The 16,059-nt window shown below is 40.8% G+C and overlaps 1 protein-coding gene across 2 annotated transcripts in view; it reads right to left on the bottom strand.

Moving 5' to 3' along the window:
• Window positions 1–3,187: 3,187 nt before the first annotated feature.
• edc3 (enhancer of mRNA decapping 3 homolog (S. cerevisiae)) overlaps window positions 3,188–16,059 on the bottom strand; it is a 120,019-nt gene continuing 107,147 nt past the window's right edge. For both annotated transcript variants that reach the window (XM_043680252.2, XM_043680253.2), the window contains exons 6-7: window positions 13,899–14,116; window positions 3,188–9,009 (exon numbers count right to left, since the gene is read on the bottom strand). In XM_043680252.2, the coding sequence (XP_043536187.1) occupies window positions 8,675–9,009; window positions 13,899–14,116 (553 nt within the window). In that variant the 3' untranslated portion in view covers window positions 3,188–8,674. The remainder of the gene's footprint in view (window positions 9,010–13,898; window positions 14,117–16,059) is intronic.

The raw sequence follows: 16,059 nt of genomic DNA, 5'->3' as shown, positions 1-16,059 counted from the left end.
CTCGTCCTTTTTTTCCCCACACTGCACCCCATCACACAATCCCTTTGTTCTCCTGTGCTAAAGTCTAACCTGCTCCCAAAGCTCAGAGCAGCTTTATAGTTGATTTATATGCCCTGTCCTTGAATCCAATATGATCCCTAATTTCCTCAAGAGTAAGCCACGGTCAGTCCACCTTTCCTACTTTTTTCAATGCCAGACAGGAAGGAATAATTGTTATAGCTTCACCATGTACGTTTTAAATGTTTGCCAATGCCTATCCACCATCATCCCTTTAAGTAATAATAGCAAGAGCTCATTTTGGTTTCTCAAATTATTCAGTTCTGAGCTTTTCCTTAAGGTTTGTTCACTTCTCAGGTGGCACAGAGCATGAGAGATAAAGTCTCAGATGATGGGCTCTTGATACACAGTGGTAGTGCTCCTACCTCTTAGCTAGGAGGCGTGGGCTTCAAGTCTTACCTGATCCAAAGATGTGTCATAACATCTTGGAACAGGTTGATTAGAAAACATCTGTGACTGAGATTGGAGGAGTGCATCATTGCTCCAATCCCACTACTCCATGGCTCACAGCACAAAAAAAAATCAAGTTTCTGAATTATCAGCTAAAAGCAAGAAAAATAACTGACTTCTTTAGCTTCCAATATTTTACTGGAGACAGACAGATACCATCTCCCATTGTAATGGACCAGGCCATACCCCTCAAAGCATCTCAAGAAAGTATCCCAGATCTTAACTTTGCTGGTTGTTTTAAGCACGATGTATACTAGATAGTCCAAGAGCGTTGCAGCTGACCCAACCACTTAGTTTTAAACAAAACGGAATCTATTTACAAGACGACAGAATGAAACACAAACAAGAGAGAACAGAAAACTGAATAACTTACCAATCCGAAAACCCAAATTATCCAAACTTAAACATTGCTGTTCCCAATAATTGCAACAATCCCCAAAAACACCCCTTGGCACAAAAGGTAAAACCAACCCAGGGTCTTACAGGAGAGAAGTCAAAGAGAGATCAGCATGACCTTTGGGTCCAGCAGCTTTTTCAACACTATCGCTAAAAACAAAACAAAACCAGAGTAATGTTGAGCTGGGAGAACTGGCCATTCCCCGTTCATTGTCCAAGTGTTTTTTTCAAAAAACTTGAAAGCCTGTTGCCTGAGGCAGTATGTGTTAGCTATAATCAAACTGGCCCTAACACAAGACTTTTTGAAGTCTGTGTCTTTTACCACCTCTCTGGGGAAAAAAAGCCAAGGACAGCATAACCTTACTAATGGAGCAGCTTCGTCACACCATTCTGGAAGCTTCTCCTTGCAATCACTCACAATCCACAAGCTGCTCAGCTACCAAGGGATGACCTTTGGTATGCACAACTGGTCACAGTTCCACAATCTAATCAGTAACTGGTTGACAGCCAAATCTCCCGCTGTATACACATGCTGATGGAAAGCTGTCTGCTTTTACACCTTCCTCCACTGCTTGCAAGACAACAGTGTTAAGCACACCCACAAATGAGTTTCATTAGCTTGTTTTATAAAAAGTACAGCAATTCCTTAATCCTTTGTCGTAAAACAGTCCCTTCCCAACTCAGTCCAGATTTAAAAACTTAAAATATAAAAAGCAATGAAGCATTAATACCACGGGAGACAGGTTAGCAAGGTTAGATCTCACGGAATACAGTGAGAACTAGCCATTTGCATACAGAACTGGCTCAAAGGTGGTGGTGGTGGTGGAGGGTTGTTTTTCAGACTGGAGGCCTGTGACCAGTGGAGTGCCACAAGGGTCCACTACTTTTTGTCATTTATATAAATAATTTGGATAGGAACATAGGAGGCATAGTTATTTAAGTTCGCAGATAACACCAAAATTGGAGGTGTAGTGGACAGTGAAGGAGGCTACCTCAGATTACAACGGAATCTTGATCAGATGGGCTGAAGAGTGGCAGATGAAGTTTAATTTACATAAATGCGAGGTGCTGCATTTTGGGAAAACAAATCTTAGCAGGACTTATACACTGCATGGTAAGGTCTTAGGGAGTGTTGCTGAACAAAGACACCTTGGAGTGCAGGTTCATAGCTCCTTGAAAGTAGAATTGCAGGTAGATAGGATAGTGAAGGCGGCGTTTGGTATACTTTCCTTTATTGGTCAGAGCATTGAGTACAGGAGTTGGGAGGTCATGTTGCGGCTGTACAGGACATTGGTTAGGCCACCTTTGGAATATTGCGCGCAATTCTGGTTGTCTTCCTATCGGAAGGATGTTGTGAAACCTGAAAAAAGTTCCAAAGATGTGGCCTTGGTTGGAGGATTTGAGCTATAGGGGGAGGCTAAATATGTTGGGGCTGTTTTCCCTGGAGCGTCGGAGGCGGAGGGGTGACCTCACAGTGGTTTATACGGGACATGAATAGGATAAATGGACAAGGTCTTTTCCCTGGGGTGGGGGAGTCCAGAACTAGAGGGCATAGGTTTAGGGGGAGAGGGCAAAGATATAAAAAGGGAACTAAGGGGCAACTTTTTCACACAAAGGGTGGTCAGTGTATGGAATGAGATGCCAGAGGAAGTGGTGGAGGATGGTTCAATTGCAACATTTAAAAGGCATCTGGATAGGTTTGTGAATAGGAAGGGTTTAAAAGGATATGGGCCAAGTACTGGCAAATGGGACAAAATTAGATTGGGATATTGGTCGGCATTGACGAGTTGGACCAAAGGATCTGTTTCAATGCTGTACATCTCTATGACTGTAAGTGCTGTGATTTGGTTCCAGGAAAGTGAATAGAAATCAACATCAATTCGGCGAAAGATGTTTCTGGATCAACTCGAAACTTGGACAATCACGTATTACAGACTGCTGTGTAGAAGCTTGGGACAGCCACCAGAGTCAAAACAGACTGAACCACATACCTAAGGAAATCCCTTCGACTATACACATTTGATAACAAATGACATGAAAAGCAAGTGTATACTGTAAAAACACATGTAACATTTAGCAAGTCATCTTATGCACTTAGTGAAAGAAAATAATCTGAATTGCACTATGCAGTGCAAATTTTATATAACGTACACTTATAAATTTCACAAATTCAGTATATTTTGGAAAAGTATTTAGCAACCAAGTATTATTTTATTGGCAATATCGACATTTTCTATACTTGGAATAACATTTGCATTATCACATTCAAAAGAAAAGAGAGCAATCAACAGAAATTTGTCTTTATTTAGATCTTTAGTTCCAGCAATGAGAAATCATGTACCTTCCAGAACACAGGACGGTATCTGCATCGAAAATTGAGACAACAGATTTACATTTTGTAAATGTCAGTCAACACCAAAACAAAAACACATCCACAAAAAACTTCTTGGTCACAATCACTTAGAACCTCATAACTACAATAAACTGGTACAGCACAAGGGTGATGTGCATTAGTTCTAGTGCTCAAGGTCCAGTGTTCAGGTAAACTGGACACATGCAGGAAGTACAGACAGGAGATACTGTGCAAATCAAAGTACATTGGTTTCAATACGATAAATTAACTACCACTAACAGCAGCCTGCTTTTGATTGTTATGGAAATTTTTGTTTATTCAAAAGATCACCACGTCACAATGTACCAGTCTATTTAAGTGTACAGTTTGAAAAGCAACTTTGAACAAACATTAAACAGTTGTTTTTCCAAGAGCAACTGCAATATTAAAGAAGCAGGGAGAGGAACAAAAGCAGTATTCATGATCACTTGTACCTGCACAGTACAATATTTAACACTGCTGTAACACAAACTCCTCAAAGCTTGATTAATAGGAGCACTTCCACTGAGCACACGTGCAATTACCTGGAAAGAAGCTGGAGTTCCTGTTACCAATAAGTTTTTAGTGGTGCAGAGTGTGTCTGTAAGATTTGTAAACATAAAGGAAAATTATGCATTAATGCTGAAATACTGTAAGAATCAAGTTTTGTAAGTTGTAGTGATCAAACAAGGCTTTCTAGGGAAATGCTGGGCTCCACTGACCTATTATGTTCACTACTTGTTCCTACTTCTGAGCATGAATTTTGAAACTTATGTTCACAGTGAAGAGAGTTCTTTTTTTCTTAAATAAAGGATGTTTCACCAGTAATTGGCCACTGTAAAGATGACTGCTAGCAGCATTTCCCACCAAATTACATTGATTGTGCCATTAAGGTGTGGAATCACTTATAAACCTCTCACGCAGAGGGCAGGATTGTCACCAAAACACAGACACCATTACTTCTGGTTGAACAAAACTTTTATAACTTGGTGAGCCACTTCCGATGGCTCTGCAGTCCGTCGAATAGTCATTCATTCCTCAGGAGCCTGCTGGAAAACAGCTGCCAATCTAGAATTCAAACTTGATCTCAATCATCCCACAGTAATTAGCAGAGGAGGGTAACTAGGAATTAGTCAGAAGGAGAAAACTAAAAACTTATTTCTTCCCTGATTTTCCTCTACCCATCTGAATTAGCGAAGGAGGTGGAGGGCAAAACAAAAAGGCAATTAGCACGAGGTTATTCAAGAGAACAGCATATGGCACTTTTAAACAGTCACTGAAGATGCAATGCACAGTCGCACACCCTTTTTTCTTTGTACATTTCAGACAGCAGGGCATCATGGGGGGAACCCAAACACTAGTGTGGAGACGACCCCCCCCCCCCCCCCCCCCCCACAAACCAAATAGATGGTGGGAACGAGTTAATGCATTTGAGAGCAAAAACAAAGTCAGACAAAAGACTGAAATATCTGACAATACAAGTTGTTTGTTATCTCCTTTTAATGCTGATCTGATACATTTCACTAAAAATAAACTATTTTGTTCACTTTCTAGATCTAAAATTACCGCTTCCAAACTTCCTGGCACCTCAAATCAGTGCTGTCATAACACAAAATGACCTGAAAGGTTGAGGATTCCCAAATTCTATTCCGCTTGCCAGATTTATTGTTTTGTTAAATAAGCAAAGAAAAAATCCAGGCTTGTCTTCTTCCTCTCATTCTGCAAGGAACTCCACCACAGGGACTTGTTAAAACCCCTGTCTAAGGGGAAAAAAACACAACTATGTCCATATACAGGGCCATTATGTTAATCTGGAACAGGGAAGAAAGGAAATTCAGTGCTGTGGCATTAGACCAGACAGCCAGTTAAAGTATAGGGTGGTATACATTGGAGAATGGCCCATGTTTTCTATCTGCCTGGAACAAAAGCACCAGGATGTTTGAATTCCGCTTGTCTGCTGTGAACAATCAGTAAAGGGTATGGAGGGCTCAGAGTTGTTGGAGTACTACTTAAAATAACACGACAGACCTGGCTTGCATTTTAACAGAGGCGGACACTCCATCACCGCCCTAAGTTTGGTTATAGTCACTGCCATGTTGTACAGTCTATTTTTTTAGCTTGTGAGAATCACTCTAGTGAAAATTAAACGGTTTGAACAAAACATGTTATTTCGCTTTTTCAAAAATGGATAGGATTGACAAAGGCAGCCAATGCCCAAAGTCTAAGTGGCACAACACTTACATGCAGAAGCAACTTTCCAGAAATACAACATATTTGTTGCATTGAAAGTACACCTCTAGCACTATCGTGGTAGTTTGTTTCAGATATTCAAATGCCACTGCATTGTCCAAGCCCAGCATGTATATTCTCACTCACTTTGTGTCCCGTTTTACAAGTGATAAATTCATTTCCTGACATTTGTAGAAATGTACTTTGTAAGCAATGCTTATCTACATTCTTTTGTCAATGAAAAATATGCACAAACGTTTTGTCCTTTTATACACTGCCGTCGTAATATTGCACAATGACTGCATAAGATGCGCCTGCCGTGGCCTGAAAGAATACTCTATTGTTCAACTCGAAGCTCAAATAACATCACAACAGCAAGTAAATGTTCCTCAATGAGCCGAAACCCTGCAGTCACAAAGAATTGGATGCCCTGAAAAATGGGTATATTGCTGATGTTGCATCAAATCTGAACAGGAGAGTTAAATATCACTGAAGCCAACTGAATCACATTAAACCAGGTCCTCCACCAAAGTGATCACAGCAGGGGTTCAATGTTATTTCAGGCCGTTTAGTGATGCCCAGCATCTAAACCCTTTGCCTTCATCCATATGCACTGCTTGAACAAAAACAGCCCTCCTCCAAAATGAAACCAAAGGTATATCAGGTAAACAAAAAGTTAGAATTAGCTTAATTCTTTGCAATGGCTTGATTCAAGCTACTGAACAAATTTTACTGGCCACTATTGCTCAAAGCAGAGGGAAGCATGCAACGCTGTAGATTCCATTAAAGAATTAAACTGTTTCAAAGCACTATCACATTGTGTAGGCAGCCAGACTCTTCGGAGTTGCACAAAAAATAATTTTTGCCTTATTCTAACAAACATCTGGGCAAATAGTAAAGCACAGAGATCTTTCATGTACTATAGGAAGCAGCTTCCAGAGGCTTCAGTAGAACTTTAAATAATTACAGTTGAAGATAAATGCTTGCAAATTAAAAAATCTTATTCAGCCTCTGAGAACAGTGATAAATGCATTATTGTCAACTCTCACCAACTGTGAGGAACACTGCAGAGGGAAGACTAAAGGAGCACCTTCAAGGAAATATTCTAATTCTCTCATTACCAGAACATGGTCAGCAGTGAAGGTGCAATGTATTTCTGTCTCCAAAAAAGAATTTAAGCCATGGATGATGCAGTCACAAAACTGCATTTGAATAATGATCTCTAATCAATGGGCATGAGTAAACTGAGTTCTCCGCAATTACTGTCCTATCTCTAGCTCCAGTGTTTTCCAGTGATCAAATAAGATTGTCCAAGCAATAAACAAGATGGGGAATGAAATACTGGGAGCTGAGGAACAAAGTATTTATCTACACAAGAACAGATACACATTTCAATTGGAACCTTGGACACTGTTTGACTGACCAACTCGGATCACATTGAAAAACCAAATGGCAGCCAAGTCAAAAATAATGATACCAACTTTGTCTATTATCCTAGAAAAGAATGGAACACAATATAACCAAAGCCTAAACTGGAGGGTTGGTGGCAGTGGATATCTCTACCAATTTTTTTTTTTAAAACAGGAGTGAAAATAACAAGCAAAACTCCCACCCCACTTTGGTCAGTTTAGTTCAAATGCTCATCTATGATACCAGAAAATATGTTTTCTACACTACTCTGGTCATGCATTAAAAAGCAATTAGAAATACTTCAACACATCAGGAGCACAAGGAGGAGGTGTTCATTCAGCTGGCTCCAGTTCACTGCATTACCTAGCGAAAGCTTTTGGAGCTCAATTCCAAGCTAACCCACATATTGCGGTTCTGCTCAACTTTCAATACAATATTGACACTCCTTTTTCACTATCTTACTTCTTCCCAGCAGTTGTATTTATCAGTCGGATTTTCGCCAGTGCTTTTGCCTGGAATACAAATATCCAGGTGCCAAAAGTTCCCAATTCACGACTGGCTTTAAAATAAAAAAATCTACTGATCTAATGGTCCCCAATTGTTCTGTGAGCACATGAGATTATTTTAAATAATGAGGTTGGCAAACAAATCAAGAGCCCTACTTAACTTATTTCTTCAACTGGTAGGTTAAAGAACTTAATACTTGACAATATAAAACAAAAACATTCAGTACAATGGACCCATCTAAAACTCAACATTAATAAGGCATGCACCTTGCTCAATGTAAGACATGGCAGTCCATTCCATTCAGAACAGTATCACATTAAATAGAAATTTGAACCTATCATTGGCAAAATGGAGCTGACGTATGGTTTGATGCTCTTGTATTTATGCTTTTTTGAAGTGGGGGGGGGGGGGGGGGGGGGTGGCGATATGGAGCATGTCTATGGGAACTACTGAAACTGTCACAACTTCAAGCATCCATCAGCCATTAAGTTCAGGAAAGCAGAAGGCCCTTTATAACTACCCAAACTGGGTCACCACAGGGGCTGCTCTTAAGCCTTGGCTGCACAAGGGGGCGCCATTAGTTCACGTTAAGGATCACAATTACAGGCATTTTTGATATTCTGCAAATATTGCGTTTCACCACAAATAAAAACATTTAAGCTTCATGAAAAACCACAAGGTTTGAAAACATTGTCTTAAGCCGTCTGCTCGTGGGAAAAAAAAACCAAGAGTGATCATTTCTAAATGGTGCATAGAATTTAAAGGAAACCACAAGTGTGATAGTTACTGCATTTCTTAATGAACATCTTTCTACTTCAAAGAAGTTCTCAGCAGTTGCCACCCCCTCTCAGAAAAAACTGGTTGAATAGCAAAAATACTATTCTACACGGGCAAACTCATTCATGAGTGGGTGCCCATTTCAACCCTGCCTATAAAGAAAGTCTTGAATGTCACAAACAATACCATGCACAGCCTTCACAGTAAAGGCACAGTAATGCGCACGGGGACAAGGCAAAACTGCAAACCAGCAGTAACCTTTGGTGCTGTCACCCCTTAGCAGATCGTGGTACGGCACCAGTCGCAACAGGACACTTGTGATGTTTCTCTGCTTCATAAACCATTTCCTGCAACTTTATTATTGAAATCCAAGTGAGTTGTCCATTAAGGCTTGTAACGCTTCTCCATATTCTTCTCCGCAGGTTGCTGAGCTGTTTTATGGCCTGCACGGTTATCCTCTGGTGTATTAAGCCACCACTACGCACAATGCAAAGGAATGACAAACTTGCAACCAAAAGGTGAGTGATAGGAGATTCCCACTTCCTGGAAAACCTTTTTTGGTATCCCAATATCACAGAGATAGACCCTGCCAGCACTTTCCCCCAGTGGCAAAGGCAGGCCCACGGCTAGAGACCACTTGGCATCAATGACATGCTCCAATTCGCCCACAGGTGGGTCAATGCTCAACACCGGAGCTCGATTCTGGTTGGCCCATTCGACTGCTGCTCTGTACCATGGCTGCTCGCGAAGAAACGGGTTCTCGTGGCAGTCAAGACAATTGATCACCAAGTCAACAGGAGTGTCAGGCAAGTCTGGAAGTTTAGCAAGCAAAAAGAAAACGTTACTTGAGAAAGATATAGGAAATAATTTTGAATGCAAATACCTCCTTGTGTCAAGTCTAAAATTTAATGTTGAAATCTGCTTCACTATATTTGGGAAAAAGTGGAAACTGGGAAATGGCAACCAAGTTGGCAGGTGCTGGATGAACAGGCAAGATAGATCTGGACCTAGAATCAAAGTAAATTTGGATCTAGTACCAAGGTCTAGCAATAATATAACTCGGCCATCATCTCCCCCTTCGCCTCTCTATTATAAAATAGACAGTGAGTGTAGAGTTATATAACTGTGTTGCAGTACGGCAGAGCCCCACAGTGTGCAGTCTTCCATCTTAGATATCAATCCTCTGCCTGCACAGGTGAATATACAAGATCCTACAGCATTACCTGAAGAATAGCAGGCAGTTCTTTCCAGTGCCTTGGCCAATATTTATCTCCCAATCAGCATATAAGCATTTTTTAAAATTGGTGGTCATCAGATTGCTAATTAAAGGACTTTGGTATGTACAAACTGGCTGTCAGATTTCTCTGTAATATAATAGAAACATTTTAAAAAGCAGTCAATTTGGCTCAGAAGCACTTTGGCGCACCTGGAAAGTCAGAGCAGGCATGATATGGCTAATTTTCTTTCATTCTTCTCTGCAAAGGGTAGTTTTAGCTGACAACCATCTCATACATAACGTGCCTCAATTTAAACACAGTTGAAAATCTTACAGTGTGCAAATCACCAAGAAACTTTAAATGATAAGAGGTTCACATTGAAGGAACACTTAATAAAGTTCAAGCGATGGAGTTCCTCATCAAAAAAAAAATCCCTTTCCATTTCTAAGAACTGTATCCATGCCTTGGGGTATATACTGGTGTCAATCAGAAATGGAATCCATTTATGTGCCAAGCTATAAGCATTCGCAACAGGTGGGCAAAAAACTGTGCCAAAGGCAAGATTAATGTTTCTGATTAACATCTACTGATTGAGGGTTGCAATGCTTTTGAGATCTTAGCGTGAGAATGAAATAGAGTTTAAGAGCCCTCAGGCGTGAGCAGTTGAGACTGTGGTTGAATGAAACTGCATTTGCTAGGAGCCAACACATTCTCCTCTCCCAGAATCCAAGCTGGAACATGACTTGGCCATCGTACCCTGATTGCATTCTTTTGAGAGCCATTTCCTAAATGACCTTAAACCGGAGGTGCAATTCTTTTAGGAACCAAGGGCATGATGTTATAAATGGCTTCCAAAACTTAAATCAATTTTAACCCTTTATGAATGTTACAGAATATTTAGCAAAGCAACTCTTAAAAAGGAACAGCATAAAAATACTAAATGACTAATAGAAAAGACTTTCTCCTCTAAGCTCAAATCACATTAACAACAGCTATTTATGGTGAGGTGAAAAAATTATCAATGGTGCAAATGAGAAGATTGATTTTAAACAGGAGGAAAGAGAGCACTGGACGAGGACGATACAAAGATTTGCAAGTGACAGTGTCTTTTCACTAGGGAGGGAGAAAAAAGGCATCAAACTGGATCTCTATTCATTGTTGGGAGCTGTGAAGGGAGGTGGTGGTGGTGGTGGTAGTGGTTGGGTAGAGGATGGAGGAGAAACTGCAGAGATCCACCAGGAATGAGAAAAGGAAAATGCCAGCAGAACAGTAAACTGCCCACAGAGAAAACAGGAAATTAGATTAGATTCCCTACAGTACGGAAACAGGCCCTGTGGCCCAACAAGTCCACACCGACTCTCCGAAGAGTAACCCACCCAGACCCATTTTCCTCTGACAATGCACCTAGCACTATGGACAATTTAGCAGGGCCAATTCACCTAACCTCCACATCTTTGGACTGTGGGAGGAAACCGGAGCATCCAGAGGAAACCCAAGCAGATACTGGGAGAATGTGCAAACTCCACACAGACAGTCGCCCGAGGCTGGAATCGACCCTGGTGCTGTGAGGCAGCAGTGAGAACCACTGTGCCACCGTGCTGCCCATTATTCACAGATCTAAACAGCTGGTTAAATGAAGAGCAATGCTGAACCAGGATTTGACTGTTTTAGATAGGTTTCAGTGTAACTCAAAAGAAATCACTGTAATGCAAGAGGTGGCTATTTAGCAACCAACAACCTTCTTGTCAAAAGTTTTTTGTTTTTTTTTAAGAACAGCACCGTTCAGAATGCCAACCTAAACCAATGGATCAGTCTTGAGATTATTTACAATATCTATTAATTACTTGGATGAGGAAAGTGAATGCACTCAGTCATGTTTGTGGTCGACAAAGTAGGTGGGAAGGCAAATGGTGAGGATGACAGTTTGCAGAGGAATACACACAGGTTTAATGAAGAGGCTGAAACTTGTCAGTTGACCTATAATGTGGGAAAATGGAAGTTTTCACTTTGGCAGGAAGAATAGAAGAGTTGGATATTATTGAAACGGACAAGACTGCAGAAACTTAAAGCACAAAGAGATTTGGCAGCATTCATGCATACATAAAAAGCTAGAATCCAAATTTAGAAGAAAACAGGGAGGGAAAATGGAAAGTTGGTCTATGTTTCAAAGGGAATGGAGTATAAACATGTAGAGGTTTTGCTTAATCTACACAGGGCACCAGTTAGATCACACCTGAAATACTGTGAACAGTTTTGGTCCCCTTATCCAATAGACTGTCACTGGAGGTAGTTCAGAGATGCTCACTGGGTTGATCCTGGCTAGGGAGGAGTTGGGCATGCATTTATTGAGTTCACAGAAACGAGGGGTGAAACTTATTGAAACATACAAGATTCTTAAGGAACTTGACAGGGTAGACATGGACAGGTTGTTTCCCTTTGTGGTACAATTGAAGACCAAAGGTCACAATCTGCGCAAGGAGAAATCGATTTAAAACAGATGCGAAGAAATTTCTTCTAAGAGGGCAGTAAATCTGTGGAATTTTTTTAATCATATAGGACTGTCACGGCTGGGTTGTTAAGCATAATCAAGGCGGAGATAGATTTTTAATCAGTAAGGAAATCAAGGGTTAATGGGGAAAAGGCAGGAAAGTGGAGTTCAGGATTATCAGGTCAGCAATTATTTGATTGAATAATGGATCAGACTCAATGGGTTGAATTACCTACTTTTAATCCTCGGTCTTATGATCTTGTAATACTGATTAATTAACCCTCTACAGACATAACGGTACAGATTTTCTGATTGCCAGTCAGTCAATACTGCAGTGTAGTCGGGAGTTGCATATGGGAATACTGCAGAATCTCCATCAAAGCAGCCACTACATCTTGAATCCTCCAGGAGTCTCCATTTAAATCAGAGACTTGAGCTCAGCTGAAATTACTCAGGAAATGTTAAACTGTTGAATACATCGTCTAACTCCCAAGTATTCAACTGACCCCAAACTTACCTCTCACACCCCCACCCTCAAATATACCTCCCCCAAATCATTCAACCCACCAATCAATCCCTAAACCAAAATCCCCGGCCCCATTTTGCACCCTATCATCCCTACTCTCCCAGCACCCTAACCAGAGAAGAATTGTGAATCAGCAAGATTTGATGTATATTTTATACTGCCAGACCATTGATCTAGCATAGACAGCTCCTGAAATGTAAATCTGGGGGCAGAGACTAATACCCTGAAGAAATCTATCAAATTTTCTTTGGCGAAACCCATACATCTGGAATTGATGACAGAAATAGTGCAGAGAGCTCAAGATAAAAGCAGCTGCACTCTGTTAAGTGCTCAAATTTAGGACATTTGAAGGTATGAAGTACGTGTGTTAATTTATCCAAGCAAGCTCTGGAAACCTCTCATGCATCATCGGCACCAGTGAGCTGAGGGAACAATTACATCTGCAATCAGCTTAGTCCAACCAGCAGTTGTAGGCCCGTATTAGGCAAAAGTGAGGACTGCAGATGATGGAAACCAGAGTTTAGATTAGAGTGGTGCTGGAAAAGCACAGCAGGTCAGGCAGCATCCGAGGAGCAGGAAAATCGGGGTATCGGGCAAAAGCCCTGTTTTGCCCGAAACATCTATTTTCCTACTCCTCGGCTGCTGCCTGACCTGCTGTGCTTTATCAACACCACTCTAATCTAGGCTGTATTAGGTTGTATTTCACATGATCTGCAAATATCGCTAAGTGCTCTGGACAGATGCAGCTTGCCTTTGAGGATATTTAAGAGACCTGCAATCATGAAAATTAAATATTAAAATATTTAATTTGAAAAGGCTAGTGATTAATGCTGTTGACACCAATTCAGAGAATACAATTGCACGGGGCTGACATTCAGTACGCGATTCTTCCAAACTTCAACATTTTAAAGAGACTTCAGTTCACATTATAAAATTAATTACTTGGAAGCATACGGGTTTGCTAATTGGGAAATATACAAGTCATTTTTCACACAGATTAATTCAACAAACAGGCATCAAGTTAATGGTCAGTTAATCTTTTCCCTTCAGTTTCAACAATGTAGCACTTCTTCTGTACTATGCTGGGGTTTCAGGCTAGATTGCATACTCAAGTTCTGGAAAGGGACTTGAAGCAGCCATTTGGCTGCTGCCAGAAGCAGACTCCAAAAACTAATTATAATTATCTTACATGTGCCTGGTGAATTTACCATCCAAACCACCAAAATAAAAGTTTAGAATTAAAATAAGTAGGACCTTAGCCAAGGCCTGATTACTTATATGGCAGAAAGTAAATAGATGCAATCCCATGCAGTGAAGATCTCCAATTAGTGCATGCGCTTTGTGATAGGCTTCTCAAAAACTAAGTTCAAGGCTGGGCTGGTATTCAGTACCTTTACACACACAGATTCATGTACCACAATAAATAAATAGGGCATAAAACAAAATTATACAAGCTTGATGATGACGCACCTTTCACACTGGCCACTTGTTTGCTTTCTGTCTTGCTGAAGAGTTGCAGCTCAGTGGTGATACACTCCAGCATCTTCACAAAGTTAGGCAGGAACAGGATAACTTGTACCTGGTGGTTGGCAAGGTGGCGGCCACAGCTGATCCCCTGAGCGCCCTTCACATGTGGTCCACACAACAAAGCAACGGTTGGACGCTGGTGAACATTCTTGGGGTTTAACCTTGAATATAAATACCTTGATTTAACTTTTAAGCAAAACCAGACTTGCAATCACATTAAAGTATTGCATGACATACAAAAAATGACAACTATCTGAAGACCAAATCAGAGAGAGAGAGAGAGAGAGAGAGAGAGAGAGACAGAGAGAGAGAGAGAGAGAGAGAGAGAGAGAGAGAGAGAGAGAGAGAGAGAGAGAGAGAGAGAGAGAGAGAGTGTGTGTGTGTGCGCGCGCGCGCGCGCTTGGGGGCAGGGGAGAAGAAACAGAGGGACTGCTAGTAGGCGAATAATCCAACAAGCTAAAGGTCATGACTGACAGGATGACGCATATCGATTCAATGGTAACCATCAAAATGGGGGAATGGAACAAATAACTGATGTAAATGATGACAGGGATATGTTGAAATGCTGTTTTCCGGACAGGGGGAGAGAGACTGACTGAATTTATCAGACAGACTGGCCGATCTGAATGACCCCCTTTTGTGCTAAACTAACGTACACTTCTGTGTGTTTCAGGACCTCTACTTAACGAAGACCAAATATATCAAGGCCAAATGATTACAATGGATTCATGGAACTTGCACTGCAGCAGTAGTCCCCATGAAAGTCAGCAGCTTCAACCATTGCCATACAGGCAAGTGTTACTCTTTCAGAAAACACAAGGTTTACAGAGCTAATTCTGAAATTCACTGATGTATAAAAGATTGTATCTTTCGAATGTTCAAAATGTTCTAAATGTCAAAGCATTTGATAAACGTTCCACACATGTGCATAGTCTCAATAAAGGATCCAATGTTACTGAGTAGATTGAGGGGGCCACCAATGATGTACAAATAGACAAAAACAAGGCAGCAAAAAAAAAGTCATTGTTACTCCCAACCCCAAAAGTTAATCATAAACTGACAGGATCTCCCATTATTTGGAATTCTGATATGTTTGAGTCCCACACCCAATGAGGAAATTGCCCATTAAAACATCCTGCACCATATAAAACCATTTCCTTCGACCCAGTCCCAACAGGCAGCAAATCACAATTGGAAGAAATTAATATTTGCTAGTGCCAGCTCATGCCCTGCATTAAAAGAATTTGGAATATTAGTCCTGCCCCTTTTTCTTTTTTAAAACGTTTGACATCAGAATCAGCACACAAATCTGAGACTGTGCTGTTTTTGTACTGGGTTTGGTGAAGGTGATCAACTAACTTCAAAAATACAGCTCTCACGCAGTCTTTTTGTGTCCTTGTGACCGAAACCAAGAAGGATTGCATGCTTGGGACCAGCGTAATGAGCGTTAAAGCTAAGGATGGTTGTATACAGAATGCGCTGAACAGCTAGTGTGACAAGTATGTCACACACCACCAGGGACAATGACAGTATCTCATGTGGAAGCATAAACTAGAGATAGCATTAAGTGGAAAAAGTTGGCCAGAAAGAAACCAAATGCAGTCATGCCAACTGAACAAGGTACTTTAAAGTGGAAGTAAGGTAATCCTTCACTGAGGCATGGGCATCTGTAATGATCATTTTGAGGGTAGAAGGATTGAATTTATTTTTGGTGTTTGTAATTTCACAGCGTCAAAATGTTCTTAAAAACAAAATGGTTTGTGTATTTTGTTTTATCACGTGTAATAAACTTTGATATTCTTCTGATAAATGTACACTGGCAGCCTCTTATATGTTCAGCGATCAACCAGTACAGTAACAAAATGGCAAAATTAAACTGTCGGTTGATTAAGTCAGGTTTCACTCTGGAATATGACTTGTCCAGTATTACTATCAGCTGGGGTCACTATACAACCCTCAAGGTGATGGAGGGGTCATCAGCAAGTCACACTCAACAAATATCACTGCTGACGCTCAGGTTGGGCCCTGCCAAGACAACATTATAGCCTAGGTTCAAACTGCTCTTGACACAAAAGCCTTATTTAAACAGCATGAAACATCACAG

Source organism: Chiloscyllium plagiosum, unplaced genomic scaffold (assembly GCF_037043375.1).
Source record: "Chiloscyllium plagiosum isolate Xiang-an unplaced genomic scaffold, Cpla_swu_hap1 HiC_scaffold_42, whole genome shotgun sequence".
NCBI classification, from domain to species: Eukaryota; Metazoa; Chordata; class Chondrichthyes; order Orectolobiformes; family Hemiscylliidae; genus Chiloscyllium; species Chiloscyllium plagiosum.
The sequence above is the reverse complement of the archived record's forward strand: the minus strand, read 5'-3'. Positions and strand labels throughout refer to the sequence as shown.